Source organism: Hemiscyllium ocellatum, chromosome 19, assembly GCF_020745735.1.
Source record: "Hemiscyllium ocellatum isolate sHemOce1 chromosome 19, sHemOce1.pat.X.cur, whole genome shotgun sequence".
In the NCBI taxonomy this organism is placed as follows: Eukaryota; Metazoa; Chordata; class Chondrichthyes; order Orectolobiformes; family Hemiscylliidae; genus Hemiscyllium; species Hemiscyllium ocellatum.
The window spans coordinates 17409942-17427948 of NC_083419.1; the positions used below are offsets into that span (position 1 = coordinate 17409942).

The 18007-nt window shown below is 43.4% G+C and overlaps 1 protein-coding gene across 1 annotated transcript in view; it reads left to right on the forward strand.

Moving 5' to 3' along the window:
* Window positions 1–18007, forward strand: part of btbd11b (BTB (POZ) domain containing 11b) — a 111938-nt gene that overhangs the window by 66582 nt on the left and 27349 nt on the right. Inside the window, exons 2-6 of the mRNA XM_060839714.1 lie at window positions 3587–3727; window positions 13327–13531; window positions 15507–15659; window positions 16672–16837; window positions 17603–17692. Coding sequence (XP_060695697.1) covers window positions 3587–3727; window positions 13327–13531; window positions 15507–15659; window positions 16672–16837; window positions 17603–17692 — 755 coding nt within the window. The remainder of the gene's footprint in view (window positions 1–3586; window positions 3728–13326; window positions 13532–15506; window positions 15660–16671; window positions 16838–17602; window positions 17693–18007) is intronic.

Genomic DNA, 18007 nt, shown 5'->3' on the forward strand with positions numbered 1-18007 from the left:
ATCTGTTTCCTGATTTTTAGGACATCCCAAAGCATTTTACAGCCAATTAAGAGCATCTGAAGTGGAGCCACTGTTGTAATAAATGCATATACTTCCTTTTAACTTTATCTGTTATGAATTCTGATGAGGATGAGGACTGATCACATCTGAATGTGCCTACATCAGCTGACTGCACTTCATCCCCGGGCTATTTTTGATTCTCCCTCTGTTGTCATCAGACATTGACTAGCGTTCAATGTAATGTAATGTTACACAGCTGCGTTGTTTCCAGTAACTTGTGCTGATTCATCAATGAGCTTTTAATGCTTAGGTAATAGATGTTGATGCTTCATTCCTAAGGTTGTTGTAGGTCAGTGAGAGGTACATAACAGAGGAAAGATGCCTTGTTTAGTGGTATCTATGTTCTGTTACACAATTAATAATCCAAATGAGTTCAAATCCCACTGTGATCATGGAAATTTTAATTTGGTTACAGAAAAATCTGTAGAGATTCTGTTAGCATTTCAAATGGAAGGTCACTGAACTGAAATGTTAACTCTGTTCCTCTCTCCACAGATCCTGCCAGATGTGCTGAGTATTTTCAGTCTGGATTGTACAAATGTCCAACCCCTACAAGATTCAGATTTCTGTGAAGAATCTGGATTTTGGCCAAAGCTGTCCAATAGCCATAAGTTCCCGGTTTGGTTATTGATGATGCTTCAGGAAAATAAACCCACACTTCTCATGCTAAGCATCATCTGCCCATCCCACCAACCTGCCTGTGTCCTCCTGCAGTCCATCACTATCCTCTGCACCCTACATACTACTATTAATTTTAGTGTCATCCTGGAAATTTTGAAATTGTGCCCAGTCCTCTCAAATCTAGGTCATCAATTCCAATCAAGGAAGGCAGATCAGGTCGTTGGAGAACTCCCAAGACCTGACCTGCCTTCCTTGATTGAAATACAAAGCCATTGTTATTCCCTGCCATTGGAGCTGAATGAAAAATGTCACTATTTCCACTGTATACTTTCATCCAGTCCTAAACACACAACTGTTCTCCACTGCTCTATCTCCTATCACTCAACCAACTTTGTATCTGTTCTGCTGCTATCCCATTGGTTCTATTACATGGCACCTTATCAAAGCGAAGGGTCAGTTTCAGATTCTGGTATGGTGGTGAGCTACTTATTGCCATCGTGGAGGTTTCCTGTGAAACTGCATGAACGGTTTGGGGAAAATCTCCACAAGGGCTATTTTCAGACAGGGTGTGGTTTAACTAGAGACCAGTGTATCTCCTGATTGGAAATAAGGTATAGTATATCAGCGTACAAGTCTTTTGCAACTCATGCACAACCAAATCACTTGGTATTTATTCCTATTCCCTGCTTTCTGTTAACCAGTTTATTTTCTATCTATGCCGATATCCTACCCCCTGTACTGTAAGCTTTTTTCTGTCTCCAGTTGCTGCCTGATCTTTTCAGTGTTTCCAACATTTTCAGGTTTTCTCAGTTAACTGGAATCCTCTCTTGTATGGATTGTGTATTACACAAGTCCACATTTGTGAATGTGAAACAGTTTAAACTCTGGAGCAGTTAAATAGGAGAATGCATTTCTCGATGTAGAGAATGGACAGTGTGTTTAGTTTGATACTGGGCTAGAGGGAGAGAGTGGAGCAGTGGGATTAGTTTGGTATTGAGAGAGAGCTATGAGGAGTCGGGGAAATAGTGAGATTAATTTTATTTGTTTGTAAAGTTTGAATGCGAAGATGTGATGGTGTGATCCTAAAATTTATTTGGGTCTGTTTCCAGATAGGAAGAGAAGCTCAGTTCATTAAGAATAAAGGGTTAAATTGTGCTTGGACATTTGGACAACGTCAAAAAGTATTGAGAAAATTCCTGAAACGTTCTGGTTTCAGATTCTTCTTGATTCACTGGCAGGGGTAGCCCTAGAGTTTGTCTGTGTGCCTCAGCATGTTGTCATCTTCGTGTACCTGCCATCTTCCTCCATTGGGTGCCATGTTTTGGCTCTTTTCCAAACCTACACTTCAGCAACTTCAAATGTCCATTGTTTTTCACAAGTGGTGAAGCAATTTTCCCACACCATGTTGATGGGTGAGTTGACCAAACATTCGTCAGTGCTTTCCAGTATCTGAGCATTGAGGGGTCACAGGCTACTTGGGATTGTGGGATTATATCGGGGGCATAGACTCGGGCCGAGTGTGAGAGTCTGAGGTTTACAAGTGGGAACACTGTGTGCAGCAAAAATATCACTGACATAATTCTGATTAATAATCAGCAGTCATCAGTTATTGTCTCTAAACCTATTGAAAGGTGCCTTTATAATACAAAGCCACTCTTATTCCCAGTCATTGGAGTGAATGAGAAAAGTCATTATTTCCAAGCTTTTGGAGTCGGGACTGGGTTCAAGGCTTCCTTGCAGGGATCTGCCTTTGCAAATTAATTTGGGGAGATAATCATCCATGAACTAACATCAATGTATTTCCAAAACAGGGCCCTCAGGAGCTGCTCATTTCTTAACTCAGTGAGAATGATTATTGTGGCCTCCATTCCACCCCATGGCTTGAGTGTGTATACTGTTAGGAATGTTTAAACCTTTGTGATCACTATGCTTTATAGGCTGGGCAATGTAAAGAGATGATGTGCACATTTGCTAAGTTTGAAAGCAGCAGGAGTCCCCATTAAACTGAGTGAGGTAAAGCCAAGAACAGCTGGAGACAATAACTGGATTGTCAGATGGATTTAGACAGTTACCGAGAGCAAGGGAAATTATGTTCTGGTTTATTGTCCAGTGAAGATAGACAGTTTGACTTCTCCTGTGACAGCATCATTGCTAATGTAACAGTGATCCAGAAAAGCCCAAATCCCCTCACCAAACACATGTTACCCACACTTGACCACAGCCTGAATGCCATTTAGTGGTCCATTATCCAACAATGGGGTGTATCTTGAGTAACTTTTTATTCATGGAGCCAAGCAATCACTCTTTCATTCGCTAAGTTGAGGGTGATTACTCCACTATTTAGTCAATATTGGGGACATTTCACAGTAATATGCAACATTGTTAGTCTTTCTCCGCAAGTGCATGATGGGTAAGTACGGAGGTCCCAGTGATGTGTAGGTGCTCTGGCCTTTCCTGAACTGGTTTAGCAAGGACCAGCCTAGCTGTGGTTATCCAAGGCTGCCACTCGACCATGGGGTTTGTCACAAAGGACTTGTAGCAATTCCCAGCTTTCTGATCCCTTAAAGCAAAGCCAATTAGTCAGTCTTGCTTGGGAAGGTTCTTTGCAATGGGACACTGAGATGAAAAGCAGGCAGTAGACTGAACACAATCTGCCTCTGACAAAGCAGCTGTTTTTATGATGTAGTAAAAGGGCAATTCAGTGCTACAGTGGGCATTGGCTAAAATTCTATTATCTCTGTCAACACAGGCAATGAGCAGATGCTGACTTCATAGAGAAATGTTGAATATTTTTGTGAAGCTTGTTCTTCCATGCGCTATATTAACACTTTCTTAAAATGGTCTGTTTCTAACTGACGGGTCAGTGCTCTGTGTTTAAGATTTTCTCATCTCGGTTTTCCTCCAGGAATCCTGAGCCTGCCTGAGAGCCTGAACTTGAGCAAAGAGATGTGCAAGTCTGAAGGAGCACCAATGTATAGTCAGTCCGAGCTCCGAGCTATTGAACAGTCCTTATTGGTCACCCGTGTGGGGAGCATTGCTGAACTCAGTAAGGAAAGAATTTAATCATTTAACCATTTCTACCTTTCCACACCACTGTGAGACTGTAAGTGATACTTTGCTAAGATTCTAGGGGGAGACTGTACAAGTGTAATATCACTAGACTAGTAATCCAGAGGCCCAGATGAATGGGACTCTAGGGACATGAGTTCAAACCTCAACGTAGCAGTTAATGGAGTTTAATTCATTTTAATCAAATGTGGAAGTGTGTGTGTGTGTGTGTGTGTGTGTCCGTCCCTAACTGTCCCTCCCCCTTTGATAGCGTCTGTTGCCCTCAACGTAAATTAATCAACTGGAAAACACAAGTAATTTACTGATCGTGTTAATAGATTGTAGAAAAGAACATTCGGTGATGGAGGAGAAACAATAGTGTGTGTGTGTGTGTGTGTGTGTGTGTGTGTGAACCCTTCTGGATACAATAAAATGGTCTGGAATTGAAAACTGATCATCAGACATGGTGATGGTTAGATTTCTCTGGTTCACTAATGTCCTTTTAAGTGAAAGAAATCTGCAAAAGAGTAAAAGTTATCTGCTGTTCTTACCTGATCTGGTCAATATGTAACTCTAAATTCACAGCAGCGTGATTGATTTTTAACTACCCTCTGAAATGCCTCGAACATTCAACTGCCCTAGAGATGCAACTCAGAGATTGCTGCTCAAGGCCAAATGCTAGCTGTAGAAATGACACAGTCCTGCGTGCAAAGAATAAAAATAAGTGCTGGAGGAGACCTCACTGGATTAAACTGGGTTAAATTATCTTGTCTCACCGCTAAGTGCAATGGTTGAAGGAGTAACTAGAATTGAGGTCAGATCAGGAATGGCTTGTTCAGAATTGAATTTAAATTCCTCCAGCTGCTGTGGCGGTGAAGGGGTTTGAAATGCTGAATGGTCTCCTATGAGGTAGAATGGTGTCTCTTGGGGGTGAAATTGGAACTAAAACCTTGAATATACTTTAATACAGGGCAGGGGTCACCCAAGGCCCAGGTTGGGACTAAAGCTGTGGCTAAGGCAAGACCAGTGTTTTTATTTTGACAGTGATGGCAGAGGAACTAGAATCTCGAGACAGAATGGCTGCAGCAACTAGAAGCCATCTCAAGTGAACCTATCCATAGTTAGACTGCTCATTGTAGTTGTGAATCAGAACCTCTACGAGCGACTGAAGTAGAAACTCAGGACTCTGGATTAGTGGTGCTGGAAGAGCACAGCAGTTCAGGCAGCATCCAAGGAGCAGTGAAATCGATGTTTCAGGCAAAAGCCCTTCATCGGGCCTGAACTGCTGTGCTCTTCCAGCACCACCGATCCAGAGTCTGGTTTCCAGCATCTGCAGTCATTGTTTTTACCTCGTAGACACTCAAGACCACAAGCTGAAGAAATGAGCAGAAAAATATGCCTTTAGATAGATCACTATAACTTTAGGAAGGAAATCAGGGATAGGGAAGTAGACATAATATGGTAGAATTTCACATTCCGTTTAAGATGAAAGATTTGAATCTAAAATTAGTCTTAAACTTTTACTAAAGTAATTATAAGGATATGCAGATATATTTGGCTAAGATAGAGTGGGAAAACATCTTAAAAGGTAAGTTGATGAAGTAATGGCAGACATTTAAGAAGATTTTTCATAACTCTCAACAAAGACATGTTCCATTGAAATAAAAGCGTACTTAAGCGGGGAATGCATAATTGGTGACTAACTAAGGAAGTTGCGGATGACATCTAATTGTAGGAAAAAAGAAAGAAACAACGCTGCAAAGACTAGTGGTAACCAAGAAGATTGGGCACAGTTTAGAAACTGGCAAAGAATTTCTTTAAAACATGGAGAAATTAGGGTGTGAATAAGAACTAGCAAAACAGACCATAAATACTACTTCTACAATTCTAAAAAAGGATGAGAGTAGCTAAAATAAGTGTAGGTCTTTTTAGAGTTTGAGACTGGGAAATTAATAATGGCAAACAAGGGGACGACAAAGATTTTGAACAAGTATTTCTTCACATTGATGCAAGAACATCTCGAGAATAGTAGAAAATCAAGACGCTAAAGAAAGGAATTTAAAATCATGATCAGTAGAGAAAAAAGATTAGAAAAGTTAATGAGACTATAAGCTCATTGCGTTCAATTATGACGAGTAACTACAATAATTCTCATTAGAGCAGAGAGGGTGAAGAGGTAATCTGATAGACATTTTTGGGATCAGGACGTGTGTCGATCAAACAATTGTTGGGGGAGGGAATGTTTTTCAATAATTGGTAAGTCTGTGACTCCATGACCTGAATATGGGACCACCACCAAGAGAGGGCAGGAGAATTATTTTTAGAGGGGGTTAAAAGGGTCATGGAGTTCTTGACCAGAATAGATGTGGAAGCGGAGTCCTGAACAGTTGCTACAAGGGAAACTCGCTACATTTGTATAAGAGATTGAAACTGAAAATACAGAGAAAGGGTTTGGTACTAAGGGGATATCTCTCTGGGAATGGACTAAATGGCCCCTCTCTGTATTAGAATTTTGTGTGTATTGGGGTGGTGGTGGGGGAGAAGATGGATGGGTGAAGAGATGCATGCATATGTTCTCTAATCAGCGATGAGGTGTACAACCAAATAATCTGGTGACATTCGAAGGTTAATGTTGACTAGGACATCAGGGACCTCCTGCAGTCCTTCAAATTCTGTCACAGGATTTTCTTTTAGTTTCCACATCTCCCTCAGCACTCATTCTCAGAGTGAGCCTTAAACTACAGCCCTCTAATTCAAAGGTTGAAGAGTCTACGATAAATCTAAATACTTCTGCCCCGGATGTCTTTCCATGACCTTCTTGAGCACAGGCTGCTGGTGAAGGTCCTGCTTGTTAGCCTGAAGCCCAATCAATATAAAGTGCTGTTCTCCATACCACGTGTACACCCCACAAACTTTCACCGCCTGATGTTCTCACCACTCCCCTGACTGAAGAACAGCCATTTTACTGTTTCCTGATGATAAGTGATATACACAATCAATTTGTGGCCTTTTATTCCTGTTTGCGTGCTTGATGCATTTGCATAAATGAAAGTAACAGCTGGAAAGCAATAGCAAAGCTTTCATCCTTTTTGGCAAATTGAGCTTACTCTGTTGGAAGGAGACGAGACAAAATCATCGTTAAACCTTGGCAGATTCCAACTTCATGTAAACTCAACTGTTCCTTTCCCCTTCAGAATAGATACAAAAGGTGAGCCAAGTCCATTAATGTTATGGTTAATTGTCTGGTGCCTGTCCCAGTTTTGTGTATCTATCTCTCCATCACCATGCTTCATTAATCTCTCTTTCCATTAGACAGGCCAATGTTATTTAGGATGAGGGAATTAAGTGATGTGACCATTCAGTTACACAGACCAGTTTCTTCAGGATTGATGGGTTGTGCCTGGCGTCTTGCTGCTTAGTCATCGGAGAACCGAGTGGTCATGAGGCCAAGTGCAACAGATTGGCAGCATCTCAATGTTCCAAGACAGCACCCCTCCCCCCTGACAGTCTGTCTTCTGGTTTCACCTGCAGTTGATTTCCCCACTCACTGGCCCAGTTCTCCTCCAACATGATTCCTCTGTCCCCACCGTGGCCCGGCCCCACACCACACCACTACGATGAGGTCCTGGTTTCTGGTCCCCCTCCTCCAGTGGACTATCTTTCCCTGTCCCTGCACTTTGTCTGTAGTCCCTTGCCCTTTTCCCCATCTCTGAATGCTCTGTAGCAGAATGCAGGCTGCCCCGCCTATTCTCTGAGCTGCTGTAATGAGAACACACACAAAGAATTGGGAGAATTGCATGCTTCCCATCAGCTGTACTGTCCCAAATGTTCATGCCTGACCCAGCAATGACTGATGATGTGAGGAACATTGTGGATGATTTGGCTGCACTTTTGGTCTTGCTTCAGCCTCTGTACCTCGGGAAAGGATACACTTAGCTTGCAGCCAGTGTTCACACTGGAGTATTGGCTGGGATGATACCTATGTTGTCCTAGATCTTTTCAAATCAATCTATTCAGAGATATTGTTACACACCTCTGGAGCAGGTGGGACTTGAACCAGGAACTATGATAGCCCAACAACAGGAACACTGCCACTGTCGTCCTCTATATTGTCTTAAGTAAAATTTTTTTAAAAATTAAAATTTATCACCCTGTTCAGAGATGTCATTACACACAGCTGGAGCAGGTGGGAGTTGAACTCTGGCCTTTCAGTCCAGTGGTAGGGACTGCATCACAAGAGGACCCCATCCCACTGCCTGGGAGGGTAGGAGAGGTAGGAAACCTTTAAAAACTACTTGGATGAGTACTTGAAGTGTCATAACATTCAAGGCTATGGGCCCAGTGCAGGAAGGTGGGGCTATTGCAGGCAGAAGTATATTTTTGGCAGTGTAGAATCGATGGGCCAAAAGGACTCTTGTATGTTGTATGATTCTGTGAGAGGTTGTGTAAATTGGGGCTGTGTTCTCTGGAATGTAAGGAATTGTTGAACCATACAAGATCCTGTGTCAACTGCTGCCCCCTGCCTGATGAGTGTAGAACATGGCCAGGCGCTGCATAATTGGTCGCCCATTTGGGACTATGATGAAGAGAAATGTCTTCACTCAGAGCTATGAATCTTTGGAACACTCTAGCTCAGAGGGTTGGGGTTTGCTCAGTTTTTGTGGAAATATTCAGGTGAGGGTGTGGGTTTGAAGGAACAGAGGGGTCAGGGGGGATTGGTGGAAGAGTGGAGCTGAGGTCAAAGATCACCCACAAATGTATGAAATAGTGGACGGGCTTGAGGGACCTCATAACTAGGTCAGAAAGGGAGGCCAAATTTTTTCTAGTTTGCCAAAAACAAAATGTTTACCTGTATGCACTGAATTTTGTTGCTGTGCATGAACATTGTTGTGTTTTTATGTGTTCTTTGTTGTAAGTTTAATAGAGTATATCTTGCCATATTGTGTTGTCGATTCCCATGACATTGCTGCAAGCAAACACTCTCTCAGACTTAAATCGCCTCTGTTGCTCGTGTCTCTGCCCTTGGCGCCTCAACCTTCCAGCTTTGCTAAACACAGCACCAAATCCTTAACACACAGTTCAGATGATCAGTGTTGGCTGGCTCACGATTGTTTGAACTGTTGATTGAAAAAGCATCTTGCTTTACTGAATGCCGCTAAAACTTCCAAGATGTTACTGAGAAAAATGTCTGTAAACACTTCTAACAATTGCATTTCAGAAATAGAAACCCTCTGTTTTAACTGTATTATTAAACAATACCATACAAACAGTACCGCTTCAGAACAGGAAAGCTGCTGCTCAGTGTGTTGTAGTTATTCTACACTCCAAAGAACACAAGCCTGGTTTATGGATTTTTTTTTCTCTCATAATCTAACCATCAGAACCTTGGTCACATTCTTGTGAGTCTACAAGACCCTCCTCGTGAGGCCAATATACTGAAGCTAAAGTGCAGTATCCAGAGCTGTATACAGTTAACTCACATTGATTTATCTAGGGCATTGCACTGCTATAATAACACATCCTTTCCTTTATAATCTAGTCCTCTACTTAGGAAGGCTAACTTTCCTTTAGCCTTAATGATTAATTTTTACCTGATTACTGCATTTAGGTCATCAGACCCTTAAATCTTTTGGCACCATCACTGTTCCTAGCTTTCCACCTTTTAAGTAATACTTAAACTTGTCATTTTTGGTCCAAAAGATTAGATTGTAGGTAACCAGGTAGTGAAAAACAGTACTGGAGCCGTTCTCCATGCTGTCTTATTTCTAGGATAATTGGCGCCTATTTGAGACTGTGATGAGAATGTCTTCACTCTGAGGATTGTGAATCTTTGGAACTTTGTAACCCAGAGGGTTGGGGTTTGCTCAGTTTTTATTAGTTTCCTCAGTTGTGGGCGGCACGGTGGCACAGTGGTTAGCACTGCTGCCTCGCAGCGCCTGAGACCCGGGTTCAATTCCTGCCTCAGGCGACTGACTGTGTGGAGTTTGCACGTTCTCCCCGTGTCTGCGTGGGTTTCCTCCGGGTGCTCCGGTTTCCTCCCACAGTCCAAAGATGTGCGGGTCAGGTGAATTGGCCATGCTAAATTGCCCATAGTGTTAGGTAAGGGGTAAATGTAGGGGTATGGGTGGGTTGCGCTTCGGCAGGTCGGTGTGGACTTGTTGGGCCGAAGGGCCTGTTTCCACACTGTAAGTCTAATCTAATCTAATTACAAGTGTGTACATCCTATATCAACCAGAACCCAGCTTCGGTTTTTATTATTAATTTGAAAGGTGGGCTGGCCAGCAACTTTATTCTGTTCCGAGTTGCCCTTGAGACGAGCTGTTTTCTTGAACCGCTGCAGTCCACATGACTCTCAATGCGCTGAGGGGGGGAGCTTTCAGCATTTGAAAAGCTCACCAACAACAATCAAGAAGCTTGACACCACCATCCAGGACAAAGCAGCCCACGTGATTTGACATTCACAAGCATCCACTCCCTCCACCATCGTTGCTCAGTAGCAGCAATGTGTCATGTACCTTAGACAGCACCTTCTAAACCTAAACCACTTCCATCTAGAAGAACAAGGGCAGCAGATACATGCGGACATCACCATCTGCAAGTTCCCCTCCAAGCCAGTCACCATCCTAAATTGGCATTATATTGCTGTTCCTTAAGTATTGATTATTTAAGAAAGGTGCTGGGTCCACTATTTTTCATCAATTACATAAATGATTTGGATGTGAGCATGAGACGTATAGTTAGTAAGTTTGCAGTTAACACCAAAATTGGAGATGTAATGGACAGCGAAGAAGGTTACCTCCGATCATGATCAGATGGGCTAAAGAGTGGCAGATGGAGTTTAATTTAGATAAATGCAAGGTGCTGCATTTTGGGAAAGCAAATCTTAGCAGGACTTATACATGTAATGGTAAGGTCCTAGGGAGTGTTGCTGAACAGAGAGACCTTGGAGTGCAGGTTCATAGCTCCTTGAAAGTGGAGTCGCAGGTAGATAGGATAGTGAAGAAGGCGTTTGGTATGCTTTCCTTTATTGGTCAGAGTATTGACTACAAGAATTGGGAGGTAATGTTGCGGCTGTACAGGACATTGGTTAAGCCACTGTTGGAATATCGCATGCAATTCTGGTCTAATTCCTATTGGAATGATGTTGTGAAACTTGAAAGGGTTCAGAAAATATTTACAAGGATGTTGTCAGGTTGGACTATTTGAGCTGTAAGGAGAGGTTGAATAGGCTAGTGATGTTTTCCTTGGAGCATTGGAGGCTGAGGGGTGACCTTACTGAGGTTTATAAAATCATGAGGGGCATGGAGTTGGGGAGTCCAGAACTAGAGGGCATAGGTTTAGGGTGAGAGGGGAAAGGTATAAAAGGGATCTAAAGGGGCAACTTTTTCACACAGATGGTGGAGCGTATATGGAATGAGCTGCCAGAGGAAGTGGTGGAGACTGGTACAATTGCAACATTTAAAAAGCATCTGGGTGGGTATATAAATAGGAAGGGTTTGGAGGGATATGGGCCAGGTGCTGGCAGGTGGGACTAGGTTAGATTCTTATATCTAGTCGACATGGATGAGTTGGACCGAAGGGTCTATTTCGGTGCTGTACTCTGATAGTTAAGAACAGGCAATACATGCTGGCCAGCCCTGAGGCACTCACACTCCATGAATGAATTAGGAAAGAGGCTCACCAGTCAGCTGTTTAGGAGCTGATTGGTGGGTGAAAGAGGAGTTGCCTCATTGGTGGGGTGGTGTGATAGCTGCCGTGCTGCGCACTCACCCACAGCCCAGCGATGTGCAAGTTAGGTGGATTGGGCATGGTAAATTGCCCACAGTGTTCAGGGATGTGCAGGCTTGGTGGGTTAGCCATGGGAAATGCAGGGGCAGGAGGGGGTGGGTGGGTTTGGGTGAGATGCTCTTCAGAGGATCAGTGTACATTCAATGGGCCGAATGGCCTGCTTCCATACTGTATGATTACATTGGCTGCACTATGTGATTCCAGGCATTGTGTTTGATTCTTGGCTGACCTTTGTATTAGCCTTGCAAGCCATTCAGCTGAGTTAAAGCAGATAGGCCACCAGGGCAACCAGAGACTGGGCCGAAAGGCAACCTACAAGCCTCCCGTCATAACAATGGATGAAGCTCTCCCGTTATCAGATGTGATTGGTGTTTTTAGCTTGTGACTCACGGGCCACACGATATATTTGATGGTGTAACAAATGCCCTTTAATTCACAGTTAACATTGCAACGAACATCTGTGAGAATTTAAGTTGTCAGTTGCCAGGTTCTGCATGTGTTTTCGGGATTGAAACATCTGCAAACCATTTTGATAGCGGCCAGGATTCTGGGCAGAATATTCTGAAAATAGACACTGAGGGTGATGCTTCAATCCTCAGTGAGAAAACCGTTAACCCATAAAACCACAGTCCACACCTCGAATCCTCACTTGGAACAGACTTGTGTGCAGGTTCCTCACCGAGCAGGTTTCAGCCACTGATGTTCCTCTGCGTTCAGTACCTCTCCATTCTTGATCAGTGGTGCTGGAAGAGCACAGCAGTTCAGGCAGCATCCAACGAGCAGTGAAATTGACATTTCGGGCAAAAGCCCTTCATCAGGAATAAAGGCAGCGAGCTGGAAGCATGGAGAGATAAGCTAGAGCTTGCTTCCAGCTCACTGTCTCTATTCCTGATGAAGGGCTTTTGCCCGAAACATCGATTTCGCTGCTCGTTGGATGCTGCCTGAACTGCTGTGCTCTGCACCACTAATTCAGAATCTGGTTTCCAGCATCTGCAGTCATTGTTTTTACCTCTCTATTCTTCCCAACCTTCAGTTCTTATTCCTTTTTTTTATATTCTATCCATCTCTTTGGCTATTGTAAAATTGCAAAGCAGTGGCCTTTTTGGCCCATCTGTCTCTCAAAACTATCCCCTTTTTCCTGTTGCTATGCCTTTACTCATGAAATTCTGATATTCTTTTTTTTTTCCATATCTCTGCAGAGAAAAAAAAGACGTGACCAAAGATTTATATCTTGCACTCATCAAATTTCAAGTGATCACAACAATTTATATTGTGGAGTAGTAATTTTTAACTGAGATAAACAGAGTAAGGATGTGTTGTCTTGAGAGGAAAGATTGGACAGGCTAGTCTTGAAATTTTTGGAGTGTAGGAAGCAATTTGATTGAAACGTACAAAATCCTGAGTGTTCTTGATAAAGTGGAAAGAATATTTCCTCTTGTGGGAGAGCCCAGAACTAGGAGTCACTGTTTAATAATAAAGGGTCACCTATTTATGGAAGGGGTAAGGAGAATTCTTTTCTCACGGAACGTCATGAGTTTATGGAACTGTCTTCCTCAAAAGACAGTGAAAGAACAGCCGCTGAATGTTCGTTTTTTAAAAGGCAGAGGTGAATAGATTCTTGGTGAGCACAAGGATGAAAGGGTATTGAAGATGTAATCAGATCAGCTGTGATCTTATTGAATAGCACAGCTGGCTGATTGACTTACTCCTGCTCTTAGGTTCATCGACACGAGACCCACTGTCTAACCTCTGTTGGGTTGAAGATGTAGTCCATGTGAGATTGAATTAACCCCTTGATGTGTTCTGCAGGTGACCTGGTATCTCGGGCAATGCATCACCTGCAGCCGCTGAAGTGGACACAGTGTGGGAATGGAACGCCAGTCCATCATAAACAGGGACCGCTGCACTGGGAGTCTGAGGCCCTCTATACCCTCTGTTACTTCATGCACTGTCCACAGATGGAATGGGAAAACCCGAATGTGGAGCCATCTAAAGTCAGCCTCACCATGGAGAGGTATCATGAGTAGTACAGCATCCAGCTCTTTTTACTTTTGAAACACAATTAACATCCACGTCAGCCAGCAAATAGCTCACCTCTCTCTCTCTCTGTCAGTCCTTCTCTCTCTCTCTCTCTCTCTCTCTCTCTCTGTCTCTCTCTCTCTCTCTCTCTCTGTCTGTGTGTCTGTGTCTCTCTCTCTCTCTGTCTCTGTCTCTCTGTCTCTCTCTTTCTGTCTGTGTGTGTCTCTCTCTCTCTGTCTGTGTGTGTCTCTCTCTCTCGATCTCTCTCTTTCTTTCTCTCTGTGTCTGTCTGTCTGTGTCTCTCTCTTTGTCTGTGTCTTTCTCTCTCTGTCCCTGTCTCAAATCTACTCCACCCTCCTGGTCTGTCATCATTAAGATTCTCTGTCTCTCTCTCTCTCTCTGTCTCTGTGTGTGTGTGTGTCTCTCTCTCTCTCTCTCTGTCTCTGTCTCTCTCTCTCTGTCTCTCTCAAATCTACTCCACCCTCCTGGTCTGTCATCATTAAGATTAATCTCATGTACCCTCAACAAGCCCGGGATATCTCTGGGTGGGTTGGAGACAGCGCTGCTGCACTTTCTTTTTGACATGAACTCAACTTCTTCGCTCTTCTCAGGTTTGTCCTGATCTCTCTCAGCCATTTAAAGTTAGGCACAGCTAGAAATGAAGATTATTTCTTGTTTGGGAACATCTTTCTGAATGGTAGCTTCGTCATTTTAATTTAAATTGCAACGTGAAGTTAAATTTTCACCCAGCTTTTGAAATGCAACCAAATTTGAAAGTGATCGGATTCCTCAAGATAGAAAATCCACCCTGACAGACAAACAAAATGGCGTACTGAGTTTATTAGCCCTTTCTGCCTTCTGAGAGCTTGGTGGAACACTTGCTGCTCCAACTCAGAGCCCGCTCAGTCCAAGGGGGAGAGGGTGACATAGTCTTAATTTGGAAGATGGTGACGTTGTGTTAATGGCACTAGACTAACAATCATTCAGGGGACAAGGGTTTGAATCTGATCATGGCAGATGGTGAAATTTGACTTTAATTAAACTCTGAACTAATGATGTCCGTGTAGTCACCTCTGCGATTTACTCATGTTCCTTAGGGAAGGAAATCTGCCGACCTTTTCCATGTCTGGTCTACATGTGACTCCAGACCTGTAGCAATGGAGTTGACTCTTAACTATCCAGTTAGGGATGGGCAGTGATTCGCCCACATTCCATGAATGATTTCTTTTCTAAAAGTGAGAGACTAGAGTAGGCCACCGAAGCAACAGTGCCAGTATGGTACTGAGGGGGTGCCACAGTGCCAGAGGTGCCATCTTTCTGGTGAGATGTGAAGCAGATGCCAGCTCACTGTCTGCAACCCATGAGGCTGTTTGAAGGAGAGCATAATGCTCCCCTTGTGCCCACCGTTTCTCTCAAAACCAACAGCTGGTTAACAGGCCTGTTCTCAGTTAGTTGGATTATTGTATGTGCAGCTGAGGATACTTGAAAGGTTCTTTATTGAACTTGAGCTGCAGGATGATCCAGGTGATTGAGGTTTATAAAATCACGAGGGGGCTGCCAAGGTGAATGACGAGGGTCTTTTTCCCTAGGGTGGAAGAGTTCAAAATTAGGGGGCATAATTTCAGGTGAGAGGAGAAAGATTTATAAAGGGCACAAGGGCAACCTTTTTATGCGCAGTCCTTCATGTGTGGAATGAACTGCCAGAGGAAGTGGTGGGTATGGCTACAGTTCCAATGTTTAAAAGACATTTGGATAAGTACATGAATAGGGAAAGTTTGGAGGGATAGGGGCCAAGTGCATGTAGGTGGGGTCAATTTAGTTTGGGAACATGGTCAGTGTGTGCTAGTTGGGTCTGTTTCCATGTTGTATGACTCTGTTGTATGTCATCATTAGTTTTGAACTCAGTCAGAATGTATGGGTGATACGTTTGAGTGAAGTTCGGAGCAGTAAGGCTGTGCTGTCATCTACAGGCCATTCCTGGTACTGCCCCCGTTGATGGAGTGGATACGAGTGGCTGTGGCCCACGCTGAGCATCGCCGAAGTTTTTCCATTGACAGTGACGATGTGCGACAAGCTGCCCGCCTCTTGCTTCCTGGAGTTGATTGTGAACCTCGCCAGCTAAAGTATGACCGTAACTCCAAACCCTACTGACAGTGGGCACTCAAAAAAAAACCCAACCCAACAGCACTGAGAGGTTAATGGGGGTGGGAGGGAGAGTGTTGAATCTCCCTAACTCCTTCCCTTACAGTCTCCTGTTTTACTGCAGGGGGCTTGGTCTACATGGGAGAGGGGAAAGATTTAAAAGGGAGCTAAGGGGCAACTTTTTCACACAGAGGATGGTGTGTTTTGGAATGAGCTGCCAAAGGAATGGTTGGAGGCTTGCATATAAAAGGCATCTGGATAGGTATATGAATAGGAAAGATTTAGTGGGATAAGGGCTAATGCTGGCAAACAGAACTAGATTAATTTAAGATATCTGATCATCATGGACAAGTTGGACTGAGTGGTACAGCTCTATGACTCTATCCTTTCGCATTCTCCCAGCCTTTCTGAGCCCCTGCTCTTCATTGGCTGTTGGTCAGGGAAGTGAACAGGGTTGAGAGATCGGGAGAAGGTTGTTGAACTGAATCTACAGACGGGAGGGCTATACTGGCACAGTGGTAACATCCCTACTTCTGGACCAGAAGCTCCAGGTTCAAGTCCCACCTTCCCTGGAGGTGTGTTTAAAAATGAGGACAGGGGAAAGTCAGGAAAAGCAGCCCAGAGGAGAAAGAGAGAGAGAAAAGGGGAGAATGCATTAAAGGAGGAACAGTAACAAAGCTGAGAGAGACAACAGAAAAGAATGGAAGGAGAAAGAACAGATATTCCCTTCAACGGAATACTTGAAGATTGTAATTATCTATAATTAGTCTGTGAGAATCACATGCAGTCAGATACACAGGGATTTTATGGGCATTGCTGCCTGTCTATAACCTATTTGCACATTCCTGGAATATTTGCATGGAATGTCATGGCTCACTGGTGAGATTTGAACAGATGATCTCTGGGCTCAACAAGACAGACATGATGCTCCTCTTTTACTATTTGTGATTGAGCACCCTTCTCTCTTTCTTTCTCTGTCTCTCTCACACGCAGAGCTGATGACTGCTTCTCTGCCTCCCTGAAACTTGACGCAGCAGCGACTGAGGCCAAGTTTCACCAAGGGCTGGGATTCCGCATGTTGAACTGTGGCAGGACAGACCTGGTCAATCAGGCCATTAACCTTCTGGGACCTGATGGCATCAACACCAGGAGTGAGCAGGTACAGCAGTGGGCTGTGAGTTGAAGCATTTCAGAGTAGAAATCCCTTATTTGTTAAATTGCTTGAGAAATATAAATGGCTGACAATTCTGTGCCATTTTCCTCCAGAATTTCATTTAACATCCCTCAAACAGAATCCTATAACATGGAAACAGACCCTTTGGTCCAATCCGTCCACGCTGGACATAATCCCAAACTAAACTAGTCCCACCTGCCTGCTCTATATCTTTCCAAACCTTTCCTCTTCATGTACTTACCCAATTCTCTCTTAAACATTGCAGTTGTACCCACATTCACCACTTCCTCAGGAAGTTCATTCCACACACTAACTACCCTCTGTGTAAAAGAAAAGAAAAATTGCCCTCCATGTCTTTTTAAAATCTCTTTCCTCTCACCTTAAAAATGTGTCTTTCCAATGTCAGGTTAATGTCACAAATTAGCCACATTTACAATGTTCATGTGTAATTATTGTCATAATGCAAATAAAATTATTTCTGCAGGTTATTTCCTGGGAAGGATCCATGATCTGAATCACATTATTGTAAATATTGCTGTTGGGTCCAATTTGGCTGCTGCCATGTATTTTAGAAGTACCTTTCACTTTTGGGTAGGAATTTTAAAAGTAATGTACCAGTTATCTCAGACATGTTTAACTACAGATAGCATGGAGTATCTTATAAGTCGCTTAACATTTATCTAATGTAATATTAATCGATGCAGCTCTATCTGATGCATAATCTGTGAATATGGACTTTTTAATGCGCAGGGTCTGAGTCCACTAATGTATGCCTGTGCTCGGGGAGATGAGGCCATGGTCCAGATGTTACTTGATGCCGGAGCAGATGTACACTGTGAGGTAATGAGAATGATCGAGGCTGCAGAGTGAGTCTTGCGTTTATATAGCAGCTTTTCCTGTCCACCAGGAGTCATTGGATTTACAGCAAGTGAAGTACTTTTGAAGTGTAGTCGGGACTGTCATGTGGAAAATGCAACAGCACATTTGTGCATAGCAAGGTCCCACATGCAGCTGCCTGATAGTAACAGGGTTACCTGGATGTGATGTTGATTAAAGGTTATATATTGGATATCAGAGCAAACATGCCAACATTTCAAAATAATCTGGCGGATCATAATCTTTTATGTTCACCTGAATGAGCAGACAGGTTCTCGG